Source organism: Simochromis diagramma, unplaced genomic scaffold, assembly GCF_900408965.1.
Source record: "Simochromis diagramma unplaced genomic scaffold, fSimDia1.1 OVJJ01000463.1, whole genome shotgun sequence".
NCBI lineage: Eukaryota > Metazoa > Chordata > Actinopteri > Cichliformes > Cichlidae > Simochromis > Simochromis diagramma.
Window position 1 is genome coordinate 3795451 of NW_024386941.1, and position 23585 is coordinate 3819035.

The 23585-nt window shown below is 38.7% G+C and overlaps 2 protein-coding genes across 7 annotated transcripts in view; both read right to left on the minus strand.

Annotated features, from left to right (window-relative positions):
* Nucleotides 1-23585, minus strand: part of LOC120737269 (high affinity cationic amino acid transporter 1-like) — a 34758-nt gene that overhangs the window by 4000 nt on the left and 7173 nt on the right. Inside the window, exons 1-9 of one of the 6 annotated variants that reach the window (XM_040037874.1) lie at nucleotides 12430-12837; nucleotides 9463-9519; nucleotides 3070-3476; nucleotides 2830-2988; nucleotides 2574-2745; nucleotides 2340-2473; nucleotides 2038-2260; nucleotides 791-930; nucleotides 104-206 (exon numbers count right to left, since the gene is read on the minus strand). In XM_040037874.1, coding sequence (XP_039893808.1) covers nucleotides 104-206; nucleotides 791-930; nucleotides 2038-2260; nucleotides 2340-2473; nucleotides 2574-2745; nucleotides 2830-2988; nucleotides 3070-3439 — 1301 coding nt within the window. In that variant the 5' untranslated portion in view covers nucleotides 3440-3476; nucleotides 9463-9519; nucleotides 12430-12837. The other 5 variants (XM_040037875.1, XM_040037878.1, XM_040037873.1 and 2 more) reach the window with 5 other exon arrangements.
* gbe1b (glucan (1,4-alpha-), branching enzyme 1b) overlaps nucleotides 18067-23585 on the minus strand; it is a 93956-nt gene continuing 88437 nt past the window's right edge. The window contains exon 16 of the mRNA XM_040037872.1: nucleotides 18067-20093. Coding sequence (XP_039893806.1) covers nucleotides 20031-20093 — 63 coding nt within the window. The 3' untranslated portion in view covers nucleotides 18067-20030. The remainder of the gene's footprint in view (nucleotides 20094-23585) is intronic.

The window sequence follows — 23585 nt, forward strand, 5'->3', positions numbered from 1 at the left end:
TGATATCATTGTGGGAAATCGGGTCAGACCAGAGTGTCCAGTATGCAGTATTAAAATTGAAAATAAAACACTTAAGGCCTAATAAATAAGTGATGAGGGCTACCTGAGGACCAGCACACAAGCTGCCACCAGAGTGTAGGCCAGCAAAGTCCCAATGGACATGAGGTCAACCAGGTCCTTCAAGTCAAACAGGAATGCCATCACCGCTGCAGGAGACACAGGTGAACCATATGAAGGTTACAAAAGCCATAAAGAACATTAATTGCATGAAAGCAATGCAGACATTGTATTTTTTCAGCTTAATTATTTAGAAGCTTGAACGACTTGCCACCATCCTCCTTCCATAAGGGGGCACTGTTGCCTTTGGCTTCATCTCAGCTACCTACCAGATAAAAGCCCTGCCACAAAGGTGGAGATGATAGGAGTCTTCCTCGCGCTGACACGCGCCAGAAACGAGAAGAGCAGACCATCACGGGCCATAGCAAAGATAATGCGTGGGAGTGGAAACATGGAGCCAAGGAGACTAAGCCAAGGATAAAAGGAAGGAGGAGGAGGAGGAGGCACAGATTTATAACTTGAAAGAATGTGTGTGCAGTGTGGTGTCACACAAGTCCACCATCATTTTTCAGCCCAACACCCTGACAGCAAGTTGCTGCGGTCATGCATTGTACTGGTAAATTTACAAACTTGATTAAAGTTGAGTTAGTGTGTTTAAGGCCATGTGTACCAAGAGCCGCCTAGGATCAGAACAAAGTAACCCCAGCCAGTTTAGTTTAGTTTGTGACCTCACCTGCCGCAAGACCTGATGTTATTGTTGCTATTAGAGGGGTTTTGGTTCGTGTGCTGACTTTAGCCAAGCATTTGAAGAGCAGGCCATCTTCTGCCATGGCCCAGATCACTCTGGGCATTGGGAACATGGAGCCTAGTAAACTAGTACACAGGAGAAAAAGAAAAGCATGCCATGCAAGTCAATCCACACAAAATGTATAACAAGTTTCAAAAGATTAAAACAAAAAACAAAAAAAGTGAGTGGATCTAATGTAAATGCATTCAAACTGTAGGTCTACGTGATTGCTGAGCCAGCTGAGAGATTTACTCGCATTCTCATTCAGTTTCAGTGATGTGGAGTGTGACGTTCGGTCATTGTTGTTAATGCAGTTCATCACACAGGTGTCATTGGCACTGAACTTCAGGCTCCCTACACTTTTATATCAGGCCTTTCATTTCAGTGTCAAGTTTAGCAAATTAGCAAACATGCTGCTCTTTAATAATAGCCAAACTACTACCTAAGAACGAGCGTGCCAATTAGTACGGATAAAGACAGTTAGTAAATGTTTTTTTTTAAATCCATGAAACAATATATAATTAAGACATAAGCAAAAATCCACAATACATCATAATATTTCTAGGAAATTATTCTTGAGATGAAAATTTTCTCCCCAAGTATTTGAAGCTGAATTACAGTCACCCTGTGGAGTTACCTGCTATTAGCTTGATGTAATAATATTTTATTGTGTGGGACTTTGCTTCAACACAGATGCACTACTCAGTTAATCGGCAGGTGGCATAGCTTATCAAAAATACAGCCCAACCACGTCCCACTGCAGGCTTGTTTTAACACGTATATGCTTTGTGCTTTTAATATTTTACAAGCAAATATAATTGTAAGACATCAAGAATAAACACAATGAATTTTAGTGAGTAAAACTACGTATACAATATATTTTTGTTACAGGAAAACACCACAGGGCATCTTTCAATAAATCAAATATTACTTGTGCAAATGCACTTCATTAACCTCAATATTCATTCTGCAACTCGGTCCATAAGATAATACCTTTGATGGTTTCTGCCACTTATTTGCATATTCAATCTCAGATCTAGTTAATCTTAGACTAAGCAAAAAAGACAATAATAATAAAATTATAGAAAGTGTAAAAGACATGAATTATTCATTCCTAAAAAAAAAAAGCGTGCTAAATAATTACAAGTCCTCTATGAATGCTCATGCTGAGAGGCAGCAGGAAACACACTTACCTAGTCGACAGTGCACATAAAGAGCCAATGGCCACTGCGTAAGTGGCTCCCTCCCAGCCCACATACTTAAAAGCCACAGGAAGAGGGCTGCTCTTGTCCAGCAAGTAGTAAGGCATCATCACAGTGAGGGCTGCAGATACACCAAAGTACGCCACAAAGCAAATGAGGAGAGAGGCCACAATGCCAACAGGAATGGCCCTCTGTGGATTCTTTACTTCTTCTCCTGGGGAGGGAACATGATCCAGCATGTTAAGAGAACATAGCTCCTTTATGAGTCACCAATTTAATATATTCTCCCTCACCTGTAGTGGCAATGCAGTCAAACCCTATGAAGGCATAAAAACAGGTTGCTGCACCAGAAAGGACTCCAGTCCAACCGAAGGGCATGAAACCACCAGCACCGAGAACATCCTCATTTGGAATGAAATCGGACACACTAGAAATAACAGACAGAAAATATTTACTCATTTAATAAAAACCTCTGATGTATCATTAGGGATATAGACATTTGGGAATAAGATATTTATTAAACGCACTTAGAAGTAGAGTTTCTGGTGGCATTAAGGATCTTTTCAGGGTTCAGGTTCCAGTTTTCTTTGTTTCCTTTAACTAAGCCAGAGATGACTACAAACACCAGCACCAGTACATTGATGCAGGTAAACACTTTGTTTACCATGGCTGACTCTTTTACACCAAATACAAGCAGCCCTGCAAGCAGTAAAAACATGAACGATTAAAGAACATAATCTGAAGCAAAAGACAAAACAAGCGAGAGATGCATCCATTTCTGACCTGTCAGAACGATTATGATTACGACAGCAAATATGTCTGGATATTCTGCCAAGACTCCCGGGGCGTTCATGGTCATGTATTGTCTGCAAACCAGCTCAATCTTCCTTCCAATAAGCTCATCAAAGGTTGCGCTCCATGCCCGGGCCACGCTCGAAGTTCCTGTGCAAACAGTATCCGGTATGTAAACTTAACAAAAATCAAGAGTACCAGGGAACTCCCTCTTTATTTAAAGCGTCTCACCAATGACATAAGCGAGAATGAGGTTCCAGCCGGTGATAAATGCCCATACTTCTCCAACCGTAACATAGCTGTAGAGGTAAGCCGAGCCAGTTTTGGGAACACGCGCTCCAAACTCGGCGTAGCACAGACCAGCCAAGACTGAAGCCATGGCAGCGATGAGGAAGGAGATGACAATGGCGGGTCCTGAATTTTCTCGGGCTACGGCACCAGCGAGCACGTAGACGCCAGCACCGAGTGTGCTGCCGACGCCCAGGGCCACAAGGTCAAACGTGTTAAGACATCGAGCCAAGCGGGACTCCTCTATGCTACTGTCCACAACCTTCACTCTCAGAAGTTTCTTCCCAATGCCTTTCAGTGAAGACAGAATCATCTTGGTTTACAGTTTGGAGAATTTCGTCAATAGATTCCTGTTGATAAAGCAGAACAGAAGTAAGGACAAAATAAGAAAAGAGATTACGCAACTGTCAATAAGCAAATGAAGACGATCTAAATCCAAAAAACATTTGGTTTAAATGTAACACGTATAACATGTATGTTTACAACACAAGAAACTATAAAGTTATTAGTCTGCAAAAAGAAAAAAAACCTATCCCATAATTCTTGCCATTACTGTAGGACTACAGTTATCAGTATTGTCATCCATTAGTTAATTGGATAACAAATACTTTTGCTTATTAATGAACAAAAATAGATACAAAAAGACAAAAAAAAAAATTAAAAACAGGTCTTTTAAATTGTAGGAATTTTAGTAATTGTAATGCCTAAATAACTAAATCGTTTAATTGTATTTATGTGCCATATTAAAATCTAAATTTTTACAGAAAACATTTTTTTAAATGCAAAAATAAATTAATAAATAATCACAAGTACAGTTACATCAAGGCATGCTTGCAACCTGAACTACGGCACACAATAAAACAGCCTTTACTCGGTGTTCTTCAAAGGCTTTCTTACATTAGCAAGAGGCACAAAAAATGTTCAGACATTATTGCATCTTCTAGATGAGGAAAATTTGTTGCGTGTTGAAGTGTTTTTGCACGTGTGGTAACACGTGTGGAATGTGGTAGTGAATGAGTGAGTACGTGTGTCTGTACGCCTTTAAAGCAGTTGTGGTGGCTGCAATGAGGACAAGCAAGCATATCAACATTGCACTGCTGCAATGTTTCCTGCAGCAGAAAACTGACATTCTGATGGTGTACATAACAATAATTGATGTTAATGCAACCTAACAACTAGGGCTGTGCGATATGACCAAAATCTCATATCCCGATATAAGAATTTTATCGTCCCGATAACGATATAAATCACAAAAATGTAACATTTTCTGTAAATTCTGTGAATCTCGGGCAGCTCGTCTTGCGGGAAGTGTTTCCAGCTGCGCGCCATTTAGGTGGAGTCCAGTGTTTTAACGGATGCATGAAACTATAAATTTTTAGAGATAAGTTGTAACAGCCGCCGTTTTCTTTGTGAGTATTTATTACACGGCGTGCTGCAGGGAGCCTGTTCTAACGTTTGAGTCTAAGGTTTATTTTTTAGCACCTGACGGCTCTTTTTTAATTCTCATCCGTAAATAATAATAAACGTGCTCTTTCACGTGATTCAGTTTATTTTGAAAAGTCTCAACAGGATCTTGAGCTTTATTGTGAAAGGTTTATGTGGAACATAACAAGTGGAAGTGTAATAAATAAATAAATAAATAAATAAAATGTATACATGTTAATGAAAACTTTACATTCTATAATTAAATGGACAGTCAGGGCAATTAACTACCAGGATTTTTGGTGTAATTTTACACATTTATCATGTGGTCTGGCTGAATGTGGCCCACAATATAAAATGATTTTGACATCCCTGCTATAGAGCCACAAAATATACTGCATATCAAAGGACAGAAAGACCTCCTCCCCCTGCCTTAAAAAAAACCCACACCCACAAAAAAAAAAAAAAACCACACCCACACACACGTGCGCAAACACACAGTGTCAATGAAGCTCTTCCAGCCTAACTTGCCAACCCACAGATCTTGCTTCTTAGCACATTTCTCAGGTTATTTCTACTCGAAACAAGTTTTGATCACGTAGGATTTACTGTATATCAGCTTTCTTGATTTGTATAGTCACATCACCAAATCAAAATGTCATTACACTGCATCAGCATTTATTCTGAAGATGTCAAACAAAGCTACACATTGCAGCATAAATGAATGCTGTGTTCAACAGAGAAAGTATGACCCAATGATTTGTATTGTCTGCACTGGATAAGTAGATTGGACTTCAATCACATTTTCTGTTCTCTACATTTACTGTTATCAACATTTCATGCTTCTGTTTACAATGGAAAGCGCATTACAAATCAATTTGAGCTTTTTTATCAGTACGTTTGCACATGCAGTAGGAGGTTCACGACACAGATTACACAATCGCCAAGTAATTAACATGAGCAATAAGTGAAATAACGCAGAATCAACAGTAATGACAGTTGTATGTGTTTAAAAACAGTTAAGTCAAACCACGATGCTCCCAATCATGTCGGACCAGCGTTTACGGCAATTGCTCAATGGATTGCTCAATCTTAAAGTCCCTTATAAAACATTACATCAGAGACGGCTATAGACCTGCCAAACAACACTGATGTGTGCTCACTTTTACAGCACAGTGCAGAGCAGGAACTTCTACCTTTACTGATGAACTCAGCTGCTCTGCTTTTAGTTCCAAGTTGCAACTTCTCTCTTTAGATCCAGAATCAGTTTCAGAAGAACAGAGTTGGGGGAGACATTTACAAGCACCGGTTAGACATATGACACAGATGCCTCTTAGTGTACAAAACATTCAGGTGTCTCGCTCACAAATAGAACAGTGACACATCACATGGCCTCAGGAGCAGCTGTGATGCCAGATATAATCCCTCAGGGGCTAAACAAACAGACTCCAGCAGGTTTTCGTCAATTCAAGAACACAGCAAGGCTATGGAAATTATGATCTGATTATATTACTTCACCCTCTTACAGCAATTTATTCAAGGAAACTTGGGTTGCCTTGTGTTAGGAATTAATGTAGAAGAAAAAGAACTCTATGACTGGTAAGCAGACACATCAACAGTAGAGAACTGAATATCTGGAGGAGAAACTGGATTTGGAGATTATGATCACAAGACAATCCACAATCCAGGCTTTACTTTATGAGTTTATAGCCAAACAAGCGGGTTTAGACCAAACGTATGCACAAGGAGCTAGTACTCAATAAATCTGCAGCTAAATGAAGGCCAGGTATTTATTTTTATTCTTATTTTGAAAGTGGCAACCTGTGAGTAATTAAAATGTGCACAATTTCCATGCGAAGATGTTATGAATTGTTTAACTGCAAAGCTATGACTCCTTACTTGGGTTTCAAACTTCCCCAGAATGCGTTTAGCTCTTCATCTCTGGCAGGACCCGCCATCCCCCCCCCCCACCCCTAGTCTGTTGATCAGACCAGCTGAAGTTAGTTTGCAGTTGATGGTGATAAGCAGATGGTTTATCTAATCATGTGCCAAGTGTTTTTGAGAGTGCTAGTGCTTTTCCAAACACTTTACAAGGACAATATTCCAGATGGATCTGTGTAATAAACCATCTGCCATGTCAGGTTAGGGTACCACCACCGCTAGTCAGAAAGTCCTCTGTCTGACCTTGACACTTCTGAGTTGCCTTTCTAGGTTGTTGTGACCTGGTCACCTAGGTATTTCAATTCTGTGCGATTACACCAAAATGCGGTTGCCAAAATAAACAGGGCTGAAACTAAAAAGGAAATAAGTACATCTGGTATCAGTGGAAAATGTTAAAATAAGTAAGGCATGGAAGAATTTGCCCTTATAAGCTGCTAGAGGAAAACAAACGTCATTTTCCTGGGATTAAAAAAAAAGTGACAAACTGCAGAGAGCTTCCGAAGCGTTCACATGATGTGGCGTGTAACGGCTGAGCTAAAAACAGAGGGTGGGCGGGAAAGGACACTGCCCTCTTCTCAACCAATCAATGAGCACAACACCTGCCCATGGCACATAGGGGTACACAAGTATATTTGGAACAGAAGTCAATCACATGCTTCTCACTTTTTGGCTGTAGGCAAAACATTGCTCCTTCAAATGCCTTTGATAAATGCTGTGACACTGGTATACGTTTGAGGACGACAGGAGGAAAACAGTGAGAACTCAAAGAAAACTTTGAGCTAACAAAGTAACTACAGCTCTGGTCAAAACCAAAACAAGAAAGAAAGAAAAAAAATCACAGGTAAACTGGATTAGGTATTTGAGGTGCTGGGAAAGACTTTTGGTATTCCAATTTTAATAGAAACAACATCTCAAAAGACTCTCTTCGTGTACATTGATTTAAAAGATAGTATTGACTATGTGCACGTTAGCATATGCTACTTCCGGTGCGGAAACTCCTGTGGGGAGCTTTGTTTCCGGTGTCCTGTTCGCGCCTGGTTTACGGTCCAAAACAAGTTAAGCAGATGAATGAATCAAGCGGTGATTTACATTTCTATAGATGTCTTGGGCATTTACCCAATATATCTGTAAATGATGTTCATCGACTTGTCGATATTTTTCCCCCGCGCCTCAGAGCAAAAGAGAAAAGGGATTCAAATGTTATATTTCTCAGCTGTCCCTCGTTTATCGCGGGTGTTATGTTCTAAAAATAACCAGCGATAGGTGAAATCAAGTAGCCAATTTTATTTTTTGACGGTGCAAAACGTTTCATGGACATCGTGGACATACAGTACTGCACCTCAGAGTCACACTGCTAGCGATCAATGCAGCGATTCTGTACTGTACAGGAGAGACGGCACGGAGGAGATCGTCTGCAGCGATCAGGACGCAGGACACAATGTGACGTAAAAATAAGCATGCAAACTTGCAATAAAAAATCCGTGAAACAGCGAGGTGAAAGGTGAACCGCGTTATAGCGAGGGACCGCTGTAATTTTGAAGGTAAGTCACAACATACCCTTCGTAAATACTAATGTATAGAAACCGTTACCAGCAATCATTCATTTTTTGTGTGGCTTTTTTCACGGTTTGTTAACATGCTGTGTAGGCGTGTACTTGACTAGCTGATATCGACATAACGGGGGAAACATCTGGTTTGACTATTCTTCACCTGTAGTTTGAATGCTGAACATTTGCCTGTTTAAATCATAAGACCAGTCACTATACAGAAATGTGCTTCTGAATGTGGACGATGTGTCTTCTGCTGCAGTAATGGAGTTCTGCTTGTGTTGAGTGATGTAAACAACTGATCGATCTAAACGCTTCAAACGTCAAAATTGATCATTAGATTTTTTATGACACAACAGCGGTGAGTGTTCCCACCTTCTGCTCTTTGTAACTTAACGCAATCTTTCCGTTTTCGAGTTTTGGACATGATTTTGGAGTATATCTTCGCAGTAGCGATTGACCGCAAAGTAAAGCTACCGGAAATGCACAACCCCACATCCGGTCTCAAACCAGGAAGTTAGCATTGTCTCGTGCACATAGTCAATTATAGCCTTGAAATATGTTTGTCTGGTACCCAGTCCAACATTAGGATGGCTCATTGTTGACTTAAAATGGTAGATCTATTGCAAACCCAACTGTGCTTAGGGTTATGCGATAAGACCGAAATCTCATATCCCGATATAAGACATTTATCATCCCGACAACGATATATATCACAAAAATTTTACATTTTCTCTAAATTCTGTGAATCTCTTATTTTGAAAAATCTCAACAGGACCTTCAGTTTTATTGTGAAAGGTTTATGTTTATGTTTATGTCCATCCGTAGTGTGGTTATTTTAAATATAAGAAAAAGAGCGAACTTTAAGAAATTATTATAGCCACCACAGTGACCGCCGAAACTGCCATAAACAGTTTATTTTGCGACACCACGAAACAAACGATATGAAACGACAGACGTTTTCATATCGTCTTCCGATATATATTGTTATATCGAACAGCCCTAACTTCCTAAGCTCTAAGTTCCTCTCAAAAAAGCAAACAAACAAACAAACTATCCATCCAAACACGCAACCTGACACTGTTTAACCCGAATTTGAGAAACGTTGTTAACCATCTTCAATTTCAAAATTTTCTGCATGAATCTGAAAGTAGCCAAAAGCCATAAGAGCCAATTCAGGTGACCTCTAAACACCTGGCACTAAACTGCTATTCTGCAGCGCTACAACAAGCCCATCTGCCTTTGTGGGGATGTGGCACATGAGCGAGTTCATAACACAGACGTCTTTCTTACACAAGCCAAACAAACTTTCCTTTCCAGGAGAATCTGACCTTGTGACACTGAAGGTACGACAAACAAGCAACAGCATCCAGTCATTAAAAACATAGTTTGCACATTTTTTTGAGTTGTTTTGAGCTGTTCATACCTTTAAGTAATGAAGCTCTGAAGTATGTCTTAAACACTGCTGTACGGTTTTCTTGACCTTGTGGAAGAAAACAGAGAAACTCTGATATGAAGGACTCCCACGCCACTCACGCTTGACCTAAATAAATCATACTTCCCTGTGATGCTAAAAGATGAAAATAATAGTGGAATGACTTACCACTTTCTCGGATTAATGGATGCCTGTGAAATTCTGCAAAGACATGTTTGACCTTGCGTACATTTCTATAGGAACCTATTTTAGAAAAATTCCTGCGTTTCACATTTTTGTGTTACTATGCTGCTTTGACTTTGTTGCATGTGGTAATGTCAGTCTCAAGGGAATCGTGGCACCTGTATCATCCAGAATTATTTTTGTTTTCAAACAGTAAACCCTCAAAATTACCATGAAATTCATTCCCATGAGTGTAAATAAAGAGTATAAGATAACTAAATTTCTGTAGACGTTCACATGGGCTCAATGAGACATTACACAGACTTGTGCTAGCAAGAGGGCAGGGTGAAGATCATTTAACCTCCTAAGACGTGAACTCTTTCATGGCATGCATTTTTAATTTCTTTTTGCTATTTGCTCTTATTGGGACCTGATGAATGTAAAAACAAAGAATTAACAGATTTTTACCTAATTTTTGTTTCTGAGAAAAATGAGATCCACATATGAGGACATTAGCTTTAAATTTCAATAGAACAGTGGCAGTATAATGTCCTCGTAAGGGTTCTTGTAGAGCAAGATTTTGTATTTTGGTCTAGACAACCCAAAATGTGATGTCCACATATGTGGACGCCAGGTCCTAGGAGGTTAATGTCTGATACGACTGATTTGGATTCTTGTGTTCGTGCAAACAGCTTCAGCAAGTAATGTTTATAAAAGCTGAAGGTGCAGTCCACTTATTGCTCTTTTGGGGAACTGTTATTTGGTATGCACAATTCACACAAACAGTGTAATCAACAACAGCACATTCTATGAAATGATGTGATGTTGACACCATAAATGTTATCTTTGTTAAAACACAGCTTACAGACTCTTAACTGATTCACTGTTGACATCCTGTACCTTCCCTATGCTTTTTTACTTCATTAATTCATATATTGTGTGTTATTCAAACACCAAAACAGCATTTAAACCATAACTTTCACACTTAAAAAAAAGATAATAAATGCTAAAGTGTATTAAAATTTTGAGTCCTGGCTTATAAAAAAATGATTAATTCAGATATCATTGGATATCACACACACACACACACAAACAAACACACACACTCCTGTTTGCTTGTTAGTTCGCTTTTCAGTTGGATTGTAGTGTCTATATAAAGTACAGTAAATACTTTTTAAATAAGCAAGATAAAAATTCTATAAAGGGGAACTTGGCGTAACATTTAAACATTTACTCGTTCTTCAAGTGAATCAACAAATCGCGAAATGAAAAGCCGAACAACAACAATGCTGTTTCTTTAGAGAGTCTTAGCTTACATGTGTGTTTATTTCATATTTTCAGTTGTTTCCCTCCACGGCTAAATAAATCGGTTTCAGTAATGCACTGATATACAAGAATGGACATAAGGGGCTTCTTTCAAAGAAAAAACTCTGGTAGATGTTATTTTATATATTATGCTTTGTATGTTGTTCAGTATATTTCTATCCAAAACAAGAGGAATTTCAATACACAGCACACAGTTTAAACCAGATATTTACATACACTTTATGGAAAACACAAGAACATTTTTTACTGTACAACAACAATTTAGAGTAAACTTGTTTTGTTTTGGATAAATAAATATTGAAATATCTTTTGAATTAGTTAAATGTCAGAATAAAGAGAGACAGAGCTGTCTATTTTTTTTTTTTATCACATTCATCAAATTTAGGAGTACATATACACTAAAAAAAATAAACATTTAGTCTGATTTGATGTTACAATTAAAGAAGTGTTTTTATCTGAAGAGTTTGTAAATATCTGGTTTCAACTGTATATTTGATGATGTTGGTGTTTGGTTTGATTGTCAGCACAAAGAGGGAGAGAGAGGAACAGAGATGGAGAGTGAGGACAGAACAGAGATGGAACAAGAGCAGGTGAGACACACATGTTAGTCAAATGGTTGTTTACCAAAAGTATCACCGTATCATAGGTCCTCATGGATCTCGTACCTAGTGTTTCTTTTTAGGTTTGTTATTTTTCAAATTCTACATTTATTAAGTTATGCAGGCTTGTTTGCACAACAAGGCTAAATAATTATATAAACTTTTCTCAATCTAAATAGTGGACTTTGGTAGAATTAAAAAATAAGTGTAGTGCAGGTCTATAATTATTTTTAGTGCTACTATCATCTAGTTCTGATTCTGGTTCTGTCTTGGTTAAGTCCTAAGTAGTCCTGACTTTGAACTGTTGTAGTCCTGTTTTAATTCCGGATCAGTTCTAGGTCTGGTTGAATTGGGGTTTAGTCCTCATGTCTTGATACAGCCCCGACTTTGTTCTGCCTTGCTGCTTAATTAAAAAACTAGTTTAAGGTGTCCTGCATATGTGATATATATTTTTCCCTATATGAAGTCATTCTTTTTTGAACAAAACTCAAAACAGAGCCTATTAATCTTTCAGTCATTTCAACACCCCCCCCCCCCCCCACACACACACACACACATGCATACTATCCTTTAGGGCTAAGCCCCGGGTGTATCAAATGTCTGCCTCTGCCTCTGATTAAGAGAAAAGTAAGTCTGAACAGATTCTTAGTGTTTTGTATGGTTTACTTCTAAATCTAAATTGTTAATCCTATCACAGTTTTACTAGTCGGTAAAAAAAAACAAAACAAAAAAAAAAAAAAACAAACATGCAGTTTTCTATGGTTACAAAATGCAACATATGCTTACTTAAACCTGATGAAATCGCAACATTTCCCCAAAACCTTAAACAAGCTATTAAAACAAATGTTAATACAAAGAGATTACATTGTACCTGTGTCTGTGTCTGAGCTACTTTCAGCGTGGGTTCACACCAGATAGGTCACTGCTGGAAATGACTCCTGACTCCTGTAAAAGGCAATGCGGTGCTATAAAAGGCAATGTTTCTCCGCTTGCAAAGACCAGTCTTTTATAAAGTCGCACAAACACTCGGAACTCTAAAACGGCGGATCAATACATAACTTCGCCCACTGGACTACTTTAAGGTCTGCTGGTATGAACGGAAAGGTAAAGCCCACTCCCCGATAAAACCCCCATCTAGAAGTTGCATCAGCCTTCCTTGACTTTAACACTACGTGCACCGCTTCCTTGTGAACTATTACAGTCAAGGCTAAGAAACAAAATGTTGCTGTTCTCTCACAGCCTAATAAATTAATTTATAAGCAAAAGCATGCTCGTGAAGTCTTGCCTAGTTCAGGAAGAGTTCAGACCCTCCATTTCTGTCAACCGTGGAATGAAAAATGTTCCGCCTACAACGGACAATCCAGCGGGGAACAACTCGAGCGCGCCCACGGAGGTGTGTCACTTTGGCTCCACCCAGAGAACTTATTGTTAAGGAGCCTTGCAGGCACCAGATGGCACTCTTTACAAGTAAAAGCTTAAGCAGCTTCTCCCTAAGAATCCCTGATGGTGATCAGACACAACAACACACCCTGCAGTCATGTGTTAATTTTAAAATTAGCCCTATATCAGTGCGCATACATTGACATTTTCCCCCTGCTGTTCCTCCTTCCTTTCATCAATGCATACAAACACTGGCATCAACACTGGATGATTATGGCTTGCATGTGAAGTTGCAAAAGTCTCCAATGGGAAAACAAAGCTGTTAAACTCCACGCTCTGAGTTTCCTGCTGAGGCTGCTCGATGGTATCATGCGGCGAGCCTCTTATTTTAGTCTGGATGTTAATACATAATACAAATGTACACTGCGATTTAGGATTATCAATGTAAAGGCATCTTAAGCCGAAGCAACAACAAAAAAAAAAGAAGTTACAGATCTGCACCACCCTGGGACACAGAGCTTTCAAGAAGAGCAGTCATCTTTTGGGGAGTCCTGCTGGTAATAGCAGCAGAAGTTTTTGAGATCAGTTGATAAATCAAGCTGCTTTAAGACTCCCTCCTTTGCTTTGACTATAACTACTGCATGTAGCAAACCTCTCTAAAACATAATTGGTAAGAGAAGTGCTCTATACACTGGCTTATCTGACATTTCTAGATTCATGGTTGACTGCCGCTCACCCTGTGGGCCAATTGTAGCTGCCCTTGATAAATGGGAGTAGGTGGTCTTAGGCGATTTTAAAGCAATGCAGTTCTTTTTGGAAACTGAGGGGGAAGTGCCTCAAAAGAAATACTTAGTCAACCTGCTATCACGGCCTTTCACTCCTTTTAGATACAAGCTTTGTCCCTTTCTTCAGGATTAATCAAACCTCTTATCTTAACCACGTTAATAAACAGGGTCTGCTGGAATCTGTATTAAAATCAGTTTGTTGCTATAGGCCAGTGTTTCCCAGCTGTGGTTATCAGGAGCTTGAGCACTGATGGTTTTCATTCAAGCTGTTTAATGAGGATTGAATAGACATGAGATACCAGGAGAATGTAGTTAATTACTTTCTTCAATAGAAAACGAGTGGCACTTTGGGTCCCAAAGATCTGCGTTGGAGCCAGTCACTGTCAGCGTTCTGCATAAAGATGAAAAACTGAGCGGATTTTCTGTTATTCTCTGCTGGGCCTGACAACAGTCCCATCACACGCATTGATATTCCCCTCTCCCTTGCTCATGCCAGAGGGCTCCACCAAGATTTTACAATCATATCAGTCACATTAAAAGCAAAGATGCAAATCAGTTTGACCCAGGAGGCATCGGATCCTTCCTTTTCAAGCACTTGATAGTGACATTTGAGGGCCGCTTCAAATTCACTGGTTTGCTCTCTTGCCAAGAGTTAGATAATACAAATGGATATCAATCACGTCTTTAAGCTTTCGGTACAGAAATATCTTGATCTTGCTTAAAAAAGATAACGCTAACTCCAATAGCACCCGTTTGGATCCTTTGTGCATTACTATTATATCTGAGCCACGATATAAAAAAAAAAAAGGGGGGGGGGGGGCAAACAATCAATACCCATTAATACATTAGTCTAAAATAATCTTTTTAGAAAAAGTTTGTTTGGCACAATGCAGAAGAAATTTGACCTATATCCTGATTTCCTGTTTCCCAATCCAAACAAGAACTACAGTGGGAAAGTATGACCAGGTTCAGGGTGTACAACATAAAACAAGGGCTTTCAAGAAAGCGGGAAATGCTGGTAAGATCATCAGAAGGAGGTAAAATCTTCTTCATCCTATAGTGGCCATTACCAGACAGTATAAAAAATTTATATTGTCCATGGCTGCAACTTGTCTTTAAATAAGGGGTTAGAAGAGTCTCTGGATTCTGTAGACTCCTGGCTCTGAAACATGTAATCAGCCTAACACATGGACAGACACGGAGCAACTGCAAACGTTGATTTAGCTCTTTTCTTAGACTCTTGAACTAAAATTCAGAAAGTCATTAAATCTTGATGATCTGTCATTGTTAAATGTTAAATGACTCAAATGGAAAAAATAAGCCTTTCACCCCCATATACTAGCACGTTTGATTGTGGAAGGCTCTTAGCTGGTCTAAATGGGATCAGGTCTCATACTGTGTGCCACAGGTGTTCAAACCCACAGGAGGCGATTGTTCCTAAAAGCCACAGGCTCGCTCTCTTCAAAAACAAGGGTGAGAACAAAAGCAGCAAAGATCTCGACTGTTTCACATTTTCAGGATGGAAATGCTGAACTTCACTAGTCATAACGAATATGTTAAATATTCAGATTCATTATTCATTTTTAGAAATAAAAAAATATATATATCCACCGATATTTCTACATTAATTGTGTAATTTGTTCACAGAAGAACAACAAAAATCAGCGTAGGTTCAAGTTTTGTTTGTTTTTCAGTTGATCAAACCTGACAAGGCTTGACAAGATGGCCTTCAAGAATTCTCCAGAGGGCGTGGATGCGCTCTGGAAAGACTGGCACATCAAACAAGGCAAAGTTTGCTGCAGAAAACAAATCTGCTTTACTGCATTCACGACACTTGTAATATTTGCTTCTTTTTCCCCTCCGACAGGAACTTTTCACAAACTTTTAATTTTGCCTTGAGGTAAATAAATAACTGAAGAGGAAGTCAAAGGAGCTTGCAAAGAAAAGCGTCTGGACTTCTTTAAGTTACTTGAAGACGTTTCACCTCTCATCCGAGAAGCTTCTTCAGTTCTAAGGTCAAATGGTGGAGAGTCCCAGATATAAACCTAGTGGGAGTGTCCCCCCACAGAGGGACAAAAGGACCCCCTGATGATCCTCTAATCGCCTGAGCCAAGGTGTGGAACTGGGTGTGGGTCCCAATCAGCCAGGGTTTCGGGTGAGTTCATTGTGAAACCTGGCCCCACCTTATCATGCGAATTCCTGAGATCAGATGGCCCAGGATGTGAGTGGGCGTTAAGGCGTCTGGGAAATATCTCAATTTCCACTCTCTTTAAAAATATTATTATAAGGAATACAACATGGATGCAACAGGATAGGGAGACGCATCACATGGTGTTTCTATTTCTATTTAGTAGAGGACTACTGCAACACTCAAATTCGGTCACAATAAACAGGAATTAAATAACCAAAATTGGTTTGCTGGGCACATTTTTATGCACTAATGAGATATAAAATATTAAGCAATTTTAAGTTGCCTCAGTACAGCAGAAACATATATTTGAATTTTTGTCCAGATATTATTGGATAACTTCAAACACACATAATAAAACCAAAAATAAAACAAAGCTGACAGCAGCCATTTTGCATGTGGCATCCGGTTCCTGCCTGTAGTGCACAGATCATTCACTAGAGGGCAGAAGGCGTGTCATGCAACAGCTTCCTTAAGACATACAATATTGATTGTACTGATTTAAGAAACTATCAAATCAAATATGATACAACTCACTGGCATAATTCTCAGGTAGCGGTTTGCCTAGTGTTGAACACTTTTGTCATTCAAAGGTGAAGAAAGCAATGGCAAAGCTCTTTGATTAAGCCATTTAATAACATCTTCCGTTCATATATCATCGCTTTAAACTAGATATTCCTTGCTAACACGAAATACTGGCTAATACGATAGTTGGTTCAATAGCTTTGAGGTAGTCCCTCCTTGTGCAAGACAATGTCACACATCCATTTCTTGTGAACCACTAATAAATGCAAGAAGACAAATTGGTGCAAGGTTTATTTGTGAAACGTTCTCATGACGGGAAAAAAAACGTATATTTTGTAGCAGTCATATGTGGAATGTGTGGAATGACAGGATGGGTTCAGTACAAACCTGAGGCCATAATTTGTTGTGCCACAGCATTAGTCTATAAAGCATTTTTCTGTTATTTGAAATCAGCATGATTATTATATTCTATTGTATAGCATTATGAAAGCCATCCACTATAAAATGAAAAGAAAGGAAAAGCTTATTATGTTTGGCAATTTACTGGAGACAGAAAAGCTGCATGGGACATGTCGGGCAGGTTCAAAACATGAATCCAAAACCAGCGAGCTGCTCAGACAGACAGGCTCAACATGTGCGGGGTAGAAAGCCAATTGCAGAAATACCAGAGAGAACACCCAGAAAACGCATGCCTCAAAAATAACCAAATAATTGAATCAGTACCTTTGTGAAAAAGCCTCAATAAAAGCCACATTGTGATCTTCCCAAACTGCTTTTCATGGTGCAGCTGCTAATAAGAAGCTACTGCTTGTATCAATACCGACGCACAAAGACACATAATCTGGTGTAAGTAGCACAAACTGCAGATGCCTAGGAAATGGAAATTGAAGTATTATTGTCTGATGAGATGTCTTTCATCCCCCTTACATCATGTTGTGGGAATCACTGAGGTGATTGCTCTGTATAGTCATGTAACAAGATTTCACAGCTCCCCTATAGTCACCAAATTGAAATGGAAACTTTATGTTCTGCAGAGTGAGAAGTAGATTCCTTCCTTTGTTGTTTTAAAGATGTCAGGGCCTTTCCTGGTCCAGTATCAAGTACACACACAATCCAGGTTTGTAGCTGCTCTCAAAAAAGACAGTTTTTATTTATTTAGTTTGGGACTATTATTATAAATCCCATAGTTTGTTGACCAACGTGAAGAGAAGTGAAGTATCAACTTGCAAATATAAAAATGTACAAATTTGTGGGAGGTACTAGTCATTTTGGGACTTGACTTACCTTCAAATTATGTCCAAATTCAAAGCAGTATTACAATGAAAAAATGAAAAGAAATGTGTCTGGAAGCTACAATAATTCCATTTTAAATTGATTTAGGTGGAAGACTAAGAAAAATTATTAAGTATGGGCAGTTTTGTACATAATTAGTAGATCAACTTTTAACATTTTAAAATTACATTTAATATCACGATGACCTCCCGCACTACCAAGACCAAACTGCACATTTGTTGCGTCAGGTTACAAAGTACCATTACAATATACTGCTGTGGAATCCTCCACATTTCCCCAACTGCGCAATAGGACAGTATCAGTAGTCAGAGAGCAAATTCAGTTCATTCACATTCTCGTGGTTTGACAGGGACTGATTTATTATCATTAGCAATAATGAAAGAAATATGCTGAAATTGTTACAGTATATCAGACATCAATTTTACTTTTGAGAACAACTGCAGACAATTCATTTTGGCAGTGCTAAAATGACAATGACATTGGGTCAGATGAGGGATGATTATACCCTCCAATTTAGTCTCACAACCTCGTTGTCTAGAATATATGCAGAGTGATCGTCTCTGTGCTCCTTGAAAGACAGAGAAAAGGCCTTTTTGAACGCATTTGCTTTTAGACAAAAAAGAAATGACATGTTCATGACACTTTTGGCTGCACACAGACGGGTGGTCCTGAAAATTAATGTGGTTTTTTTTCCTCCCCCAGCTGCACGGGACACAGATCAAAACCTGCCATAAGCTACAATAGGTGGTTAAATGACTCCGAATCGGAAATAATGCTCTAGATGAGGATGGCACAACCTCGGAGCTTTATCTGAGATGCACATAACAACCTCGTTTCCCTTTTTACTCGTGCTGATTCGATAAAACATTTAGAAAGTGCTTCAAATGGTGATGATATGCCAACTTTCAGGAGGATGAAAAACAAGACAACGTAAAGACTCGAAGCAGACCAAATATCACTCATTTGTAAAATGCATTATGACATTTTGCAAATGTCACCTATTATGACGGTAGGATGTTTTAGCTAATTAATAACCTCCTCACATAGGTACTGTGATGGATTCTATAACACAGAATGAGGACTGTGGCTGCTCTTTGAAATGTTCAATCATCAACTGTGTTGAGACTAAAGTCACAAAAGTCACTGCTAATTGGAGGAGGCACGTGTGGCGCTCTGCGTGAATTTAGGCCGTTTCGGTGTTTTTTTGGAATATTCCCAGGGGAATCCCTAATGAACACGGTGCACATAAATCATATCCTAGTAGTCAAGTGTGTTAGTCATCCTTGTCTTTTCTAACACAAAAGGACACACTGGTCTTCAGTAGTTTAGTTCTTCTTGTCGATTGTAGCACAGTGTAACATAAAATTCATAAACTACTCTAATGCGATCTAGTATGGGAGAAAACTATGCAATACTTTACACAAAGTGGGTAAAAACGGCCTAATTCAGCCAAATGTTGCTTGTGTATTATTCAACACACTGTGAACACTCCAAATTAAGTGATTTTATCAGTGCTTTAGCTGCAAATTACCGGCTTAATAACTGAACCATAAATAACCACTTAAATGCTCCCAGTAGCTGCATAAATTCAGACATTACAACACAACTGTTTTAGATACTCATTAAAAAGTACAGTAATTCAAATCAGTTTAATGCTTTGTGCAAATTACAATACATTTTACACCTATAATGTCCCGCAATGCAAATTAACAAAGACACATCACCAGTGATTAAACAGCCTACCTGAATATTTTGATTTTAAATGCTAGTAATACTGTAGTGCTTGCCATCTCTGTGAAACTACAATGTTATTTATATTTAAATACAAAATAATAAACCTTGTATGCTGTATTTAAACATGCCTAACATTCCTGAGCTTGTATTATCTTTGAATAAATGAATGCTGGTTTTATGGTACCACTTTCCTCTGCCACAGTTGCCGGTCATGTATTTCAGATGTCATGCCAAATGCAGGAGTACCTATAAATGGCTGCTGGCTAGTGGTGGATGGACTCGGCAGGGTTTGGAGTTTTAGCATCTAGCTGCTGGTTAGGTTGGACACTTCCCAAATGGACCAATCTGTGGTAAATGGGGTTACACAGCGTCTTAGGTTGCAGATGGTATTTGAAAGCACACAGCTCGGCAATGCTTTTTCCCCCCCATTTAGAAAAAAGGCTCGAACACAAAAAAAGTAGGTTTGGGTGGTGTACAAGGTTGACATTAAGATGAAGGTGATTGTTAACACTCAGTCAGAGTTTGGAATCCATTCTCAATCCCGATCTCTGTGGAGACAATCATCCTCTAATAACAGTAATCTATCTCCTCGTTGGCCAAGACAATAGCTGTTCTGCAGGGGATGTAGACCTGAGAGAGAAAGAGAGACACAGTGGCAGGGGAGAAAGTGGGAAGAAAAGTGAGATGACAATTGAAGATTAATGATGTTAACAAGGTGTCTCAGTCATCCAGGTCACGGTATTCGTGCGTGTTTGAAAGAAGGCAGCTGGACTTCTTTAGGTTCATGAAGACATTTTGCCTCTCATCCAAGAGGCTTCTTTACTTCTAAAACAAATGCCCTGAGGGTTGTTGACCCGCTATTAATTATGTGAGTCAGCACATGAGCACAAGAATGGACTATTCCCATGTGGGGACTCACACAATCACCTCCAAGGGGACAACCGCTACTGGGGGTTAAATATCTGGCACTCTGTCAGTTGTTTAAATGGTTAACGGACTGATTCTTATATGGCGTTTCTACTCTACTTGAGCACTCAAAACAATTTATACAACATGTTATTCGCTCATTTACACAAGCCTTTTTTGCTTTCTAACACCATTGCATGCATCAGGAATAACTCTGGGTTCAGTATTTTGGGATCGATCCACCACGGGATGGGCTCAGTGTTTAAGAACTAAAGAAGCTTTTTGCATGAGAGGCGAAACAACTTCACAGATTTAAGTCCTTTCGCCTTTTTTTCAAGCACTACAAAGACTACATTGATATAACTGATATAAGATCATCAATTTTGAAGATTAATGAGTGTTAAGTTTTATCCTTTTCAGGAGGGAGAAATCATGACTAGACATGGTAACCTCTCAAAATCAAGGATGACATAATGGCTAAAAAAAGACGAGTAGGATAGAGAAAAAAAAGAAATGCAAGGAGGGTAACATGCAATTTTAAAATGATATATAAGGGAAAAGGTGGTCTAAGACTACTCGGAGGATAATATATTTTAAGAATATTTAAAGTGTGACAGAATTGCAACTGCACAAAGACCTCTGGGTGGCAGTGGTGTCAGCATATCTGCAATGAGGAGAGGTGTCTTCAACTTCTTAAACATATCTCCATGAAGTGGTGGACTTCATCTGTCTAAAAACATATAATTAAATTTGCATTCTATTCAAAGCATGTTCAGTGAACTGAACAATCTGCAAATGAGTAAACTTGCCAGAAGTGGAGGCACGCTCCTAGTTTTAATTTCTGAACTCTCTCATCAATGCAGTAGCTGTGAGTTTCATCATCATCTCTAAACACTGGACTGTGAATCAATTGGAAATGTGTGATTCTGTAAAGATATAATGTAATTTCAAAAGAATCTTTGAGTTCATTGGGGTAAAGAAGAAACAAGTCAGGGAAAAACAACAGAAAAAAAAACGTGGCATGTCACATTCCTTATGTATATACATACACATATATAGTTCAAAAAGTAGCTAATAAAGTGTTTGATCAATCCTTTTGATACTCACAGTGTCATTTGGCAGCAGGAAGCTGCTGTGTACCATTAGTCATTTCAGATTTATGCCAAAGGAAAAGCCAAGCGGGCATAAATGATGCTATATTTCCCAACAGAAAACGAAAAAAGCCAGCAGAGCTGTAAACAATTCAATCACTCCCTGAACTCTTCAAGTCGCCCCTCAGCATCAGTGGATCTAAGCTTACTGTGGATGTGCTTCTCTGGCAACAGTTTGTCACCGAGGGAGTCATACAGCCCGGCGCTGAAACACTGACACAGACATTGGTGACTAATTAAACAGTCACAGTGGGAGAGTCTCCATATAGAAGCACCGCAGAGAGAAGGAAAGGCAGAATGAATCACTGCACCTGTTTAGACAAAAGCTACCACTGCGTCTAACCTGGAATATGTCAACAGCTTTTATTTCCACCAAACAGACAGAAATAGTGACAAATTATAAATTAATCTGTGAAAAAAGGACCAGCAGATACGCTCAAGTGTTGGCACAGCAATTAGTGGAAGACATTCTAATTAACATATTACTCCTTGCAACGTTAGGCACATACATACTTGACATACTGTTTTGAACCCATCCACTAACACTGAGAGGCTAGATTGTGAAAAATAATTCCCTTTACAGTATATATACACAGCTCCTGACTTATTCATTTATATCTATATTTCTATCTCATCAAACACAGGGCCAGCTGAACTAAACTACTAGGTACAAAATGAGGTGAAACCCTGTCCATGGAAGCAGAACCTTTTTTTTTTTTTTTTTTAAGGACAAAATCAAGTTTGCGTTATTAGACGTTATAGCATTTGCCAATCAAGGTAATTTGGTTATTAATAAAACTAGTTGCGAAAAAAAAACACAATTTAATAACAGTGAGATAAAACAAACAAATTAGAATTTGTGAAAAAGGAAAACTTATCAAGTACTCACGTAATTAGCTAAAACATTGTGGAAATTACTGGAAACATATTTAGTCTTTGTCAGTGTGATCAAATTTGTTACCACAACTAGTGTGATTAGGCTTTGGTTTGTATCTGAGTGACCTTCAACATGTGTTGTCTTTGTATTGGTACACATTTAAACCTGTGAATAATACACCCTAACAAATATCCTCCATATTAAAATAATTAGGAAAACTACAACTAAGACCAAAACTGATAAAAACTAAACATGAAATATTTTCAAACAATAACCAGAATGTCTGTGAATGTCACTGTTTGTTTGTATTACACAAACTAATGAGAATTAAAATCCACTATGAATTTAAATAGGATCGCCAACGGCCATATCCAATGCAAATTAATCTCATTCACCATCAACTGAAAGCTTTTTCAGGAGTATTATCATTGCATGGTCAGTATTATCCATGGACATAAAAAGCATGAAAATATGTGAACCCATGACAAGTGGCCATAAAAATGACAAAATCTGACCTTGACCACGAGCACAATTTAGGTGAAGATCCATTAGATGTGTAAGTTTCAATAAAACTTCCGCACAATGAGGAGGAGTATTGATTCTTGTGAATTGTGGATGGATGCCTCACCGTGGCATGAGCTCATCGTTCTTTGCTGGATGAGCTAAAAATGGTCCTAAATGAGCAAATCCACTCAGGAAATTAGCTGAAACTCAACTGAACTCAACTGCAATGAAAAGAAAAACTTAAAATCACGAAAAATAAAAACTAATAACGACACATGCAATATTTCCGCAAGTTGCAGATCATTGCAGCAATGTATAGGAGATGCCAATATGACCACATGTGCAACACACATCTTAGAATCACAACCACAAAGTCGCTGCTGTAGCCAGCAGTTGTTGCCAGATCAGGTAATGGTTACTGTAATGCAATAACTAATTTGATCATTTATTGTAGGTATTAACAATAGGGGTTAAAAACAAAACGTGATGAAAAGGACAAAGTGGTACACAATAGGACACAATACACAGTTTGTGAAATATTGTATTAGTAGGAAAAACAGCTTAGCTTGACTTCTTCTGTATCATGAACTCTCTTGTATTGCCTTACACCAAGCTCACATATGAGAATTTGGATTTTATACTCCCTTGCAGAACTGAATGCAGCCTTTGGGCTAATACTAAATC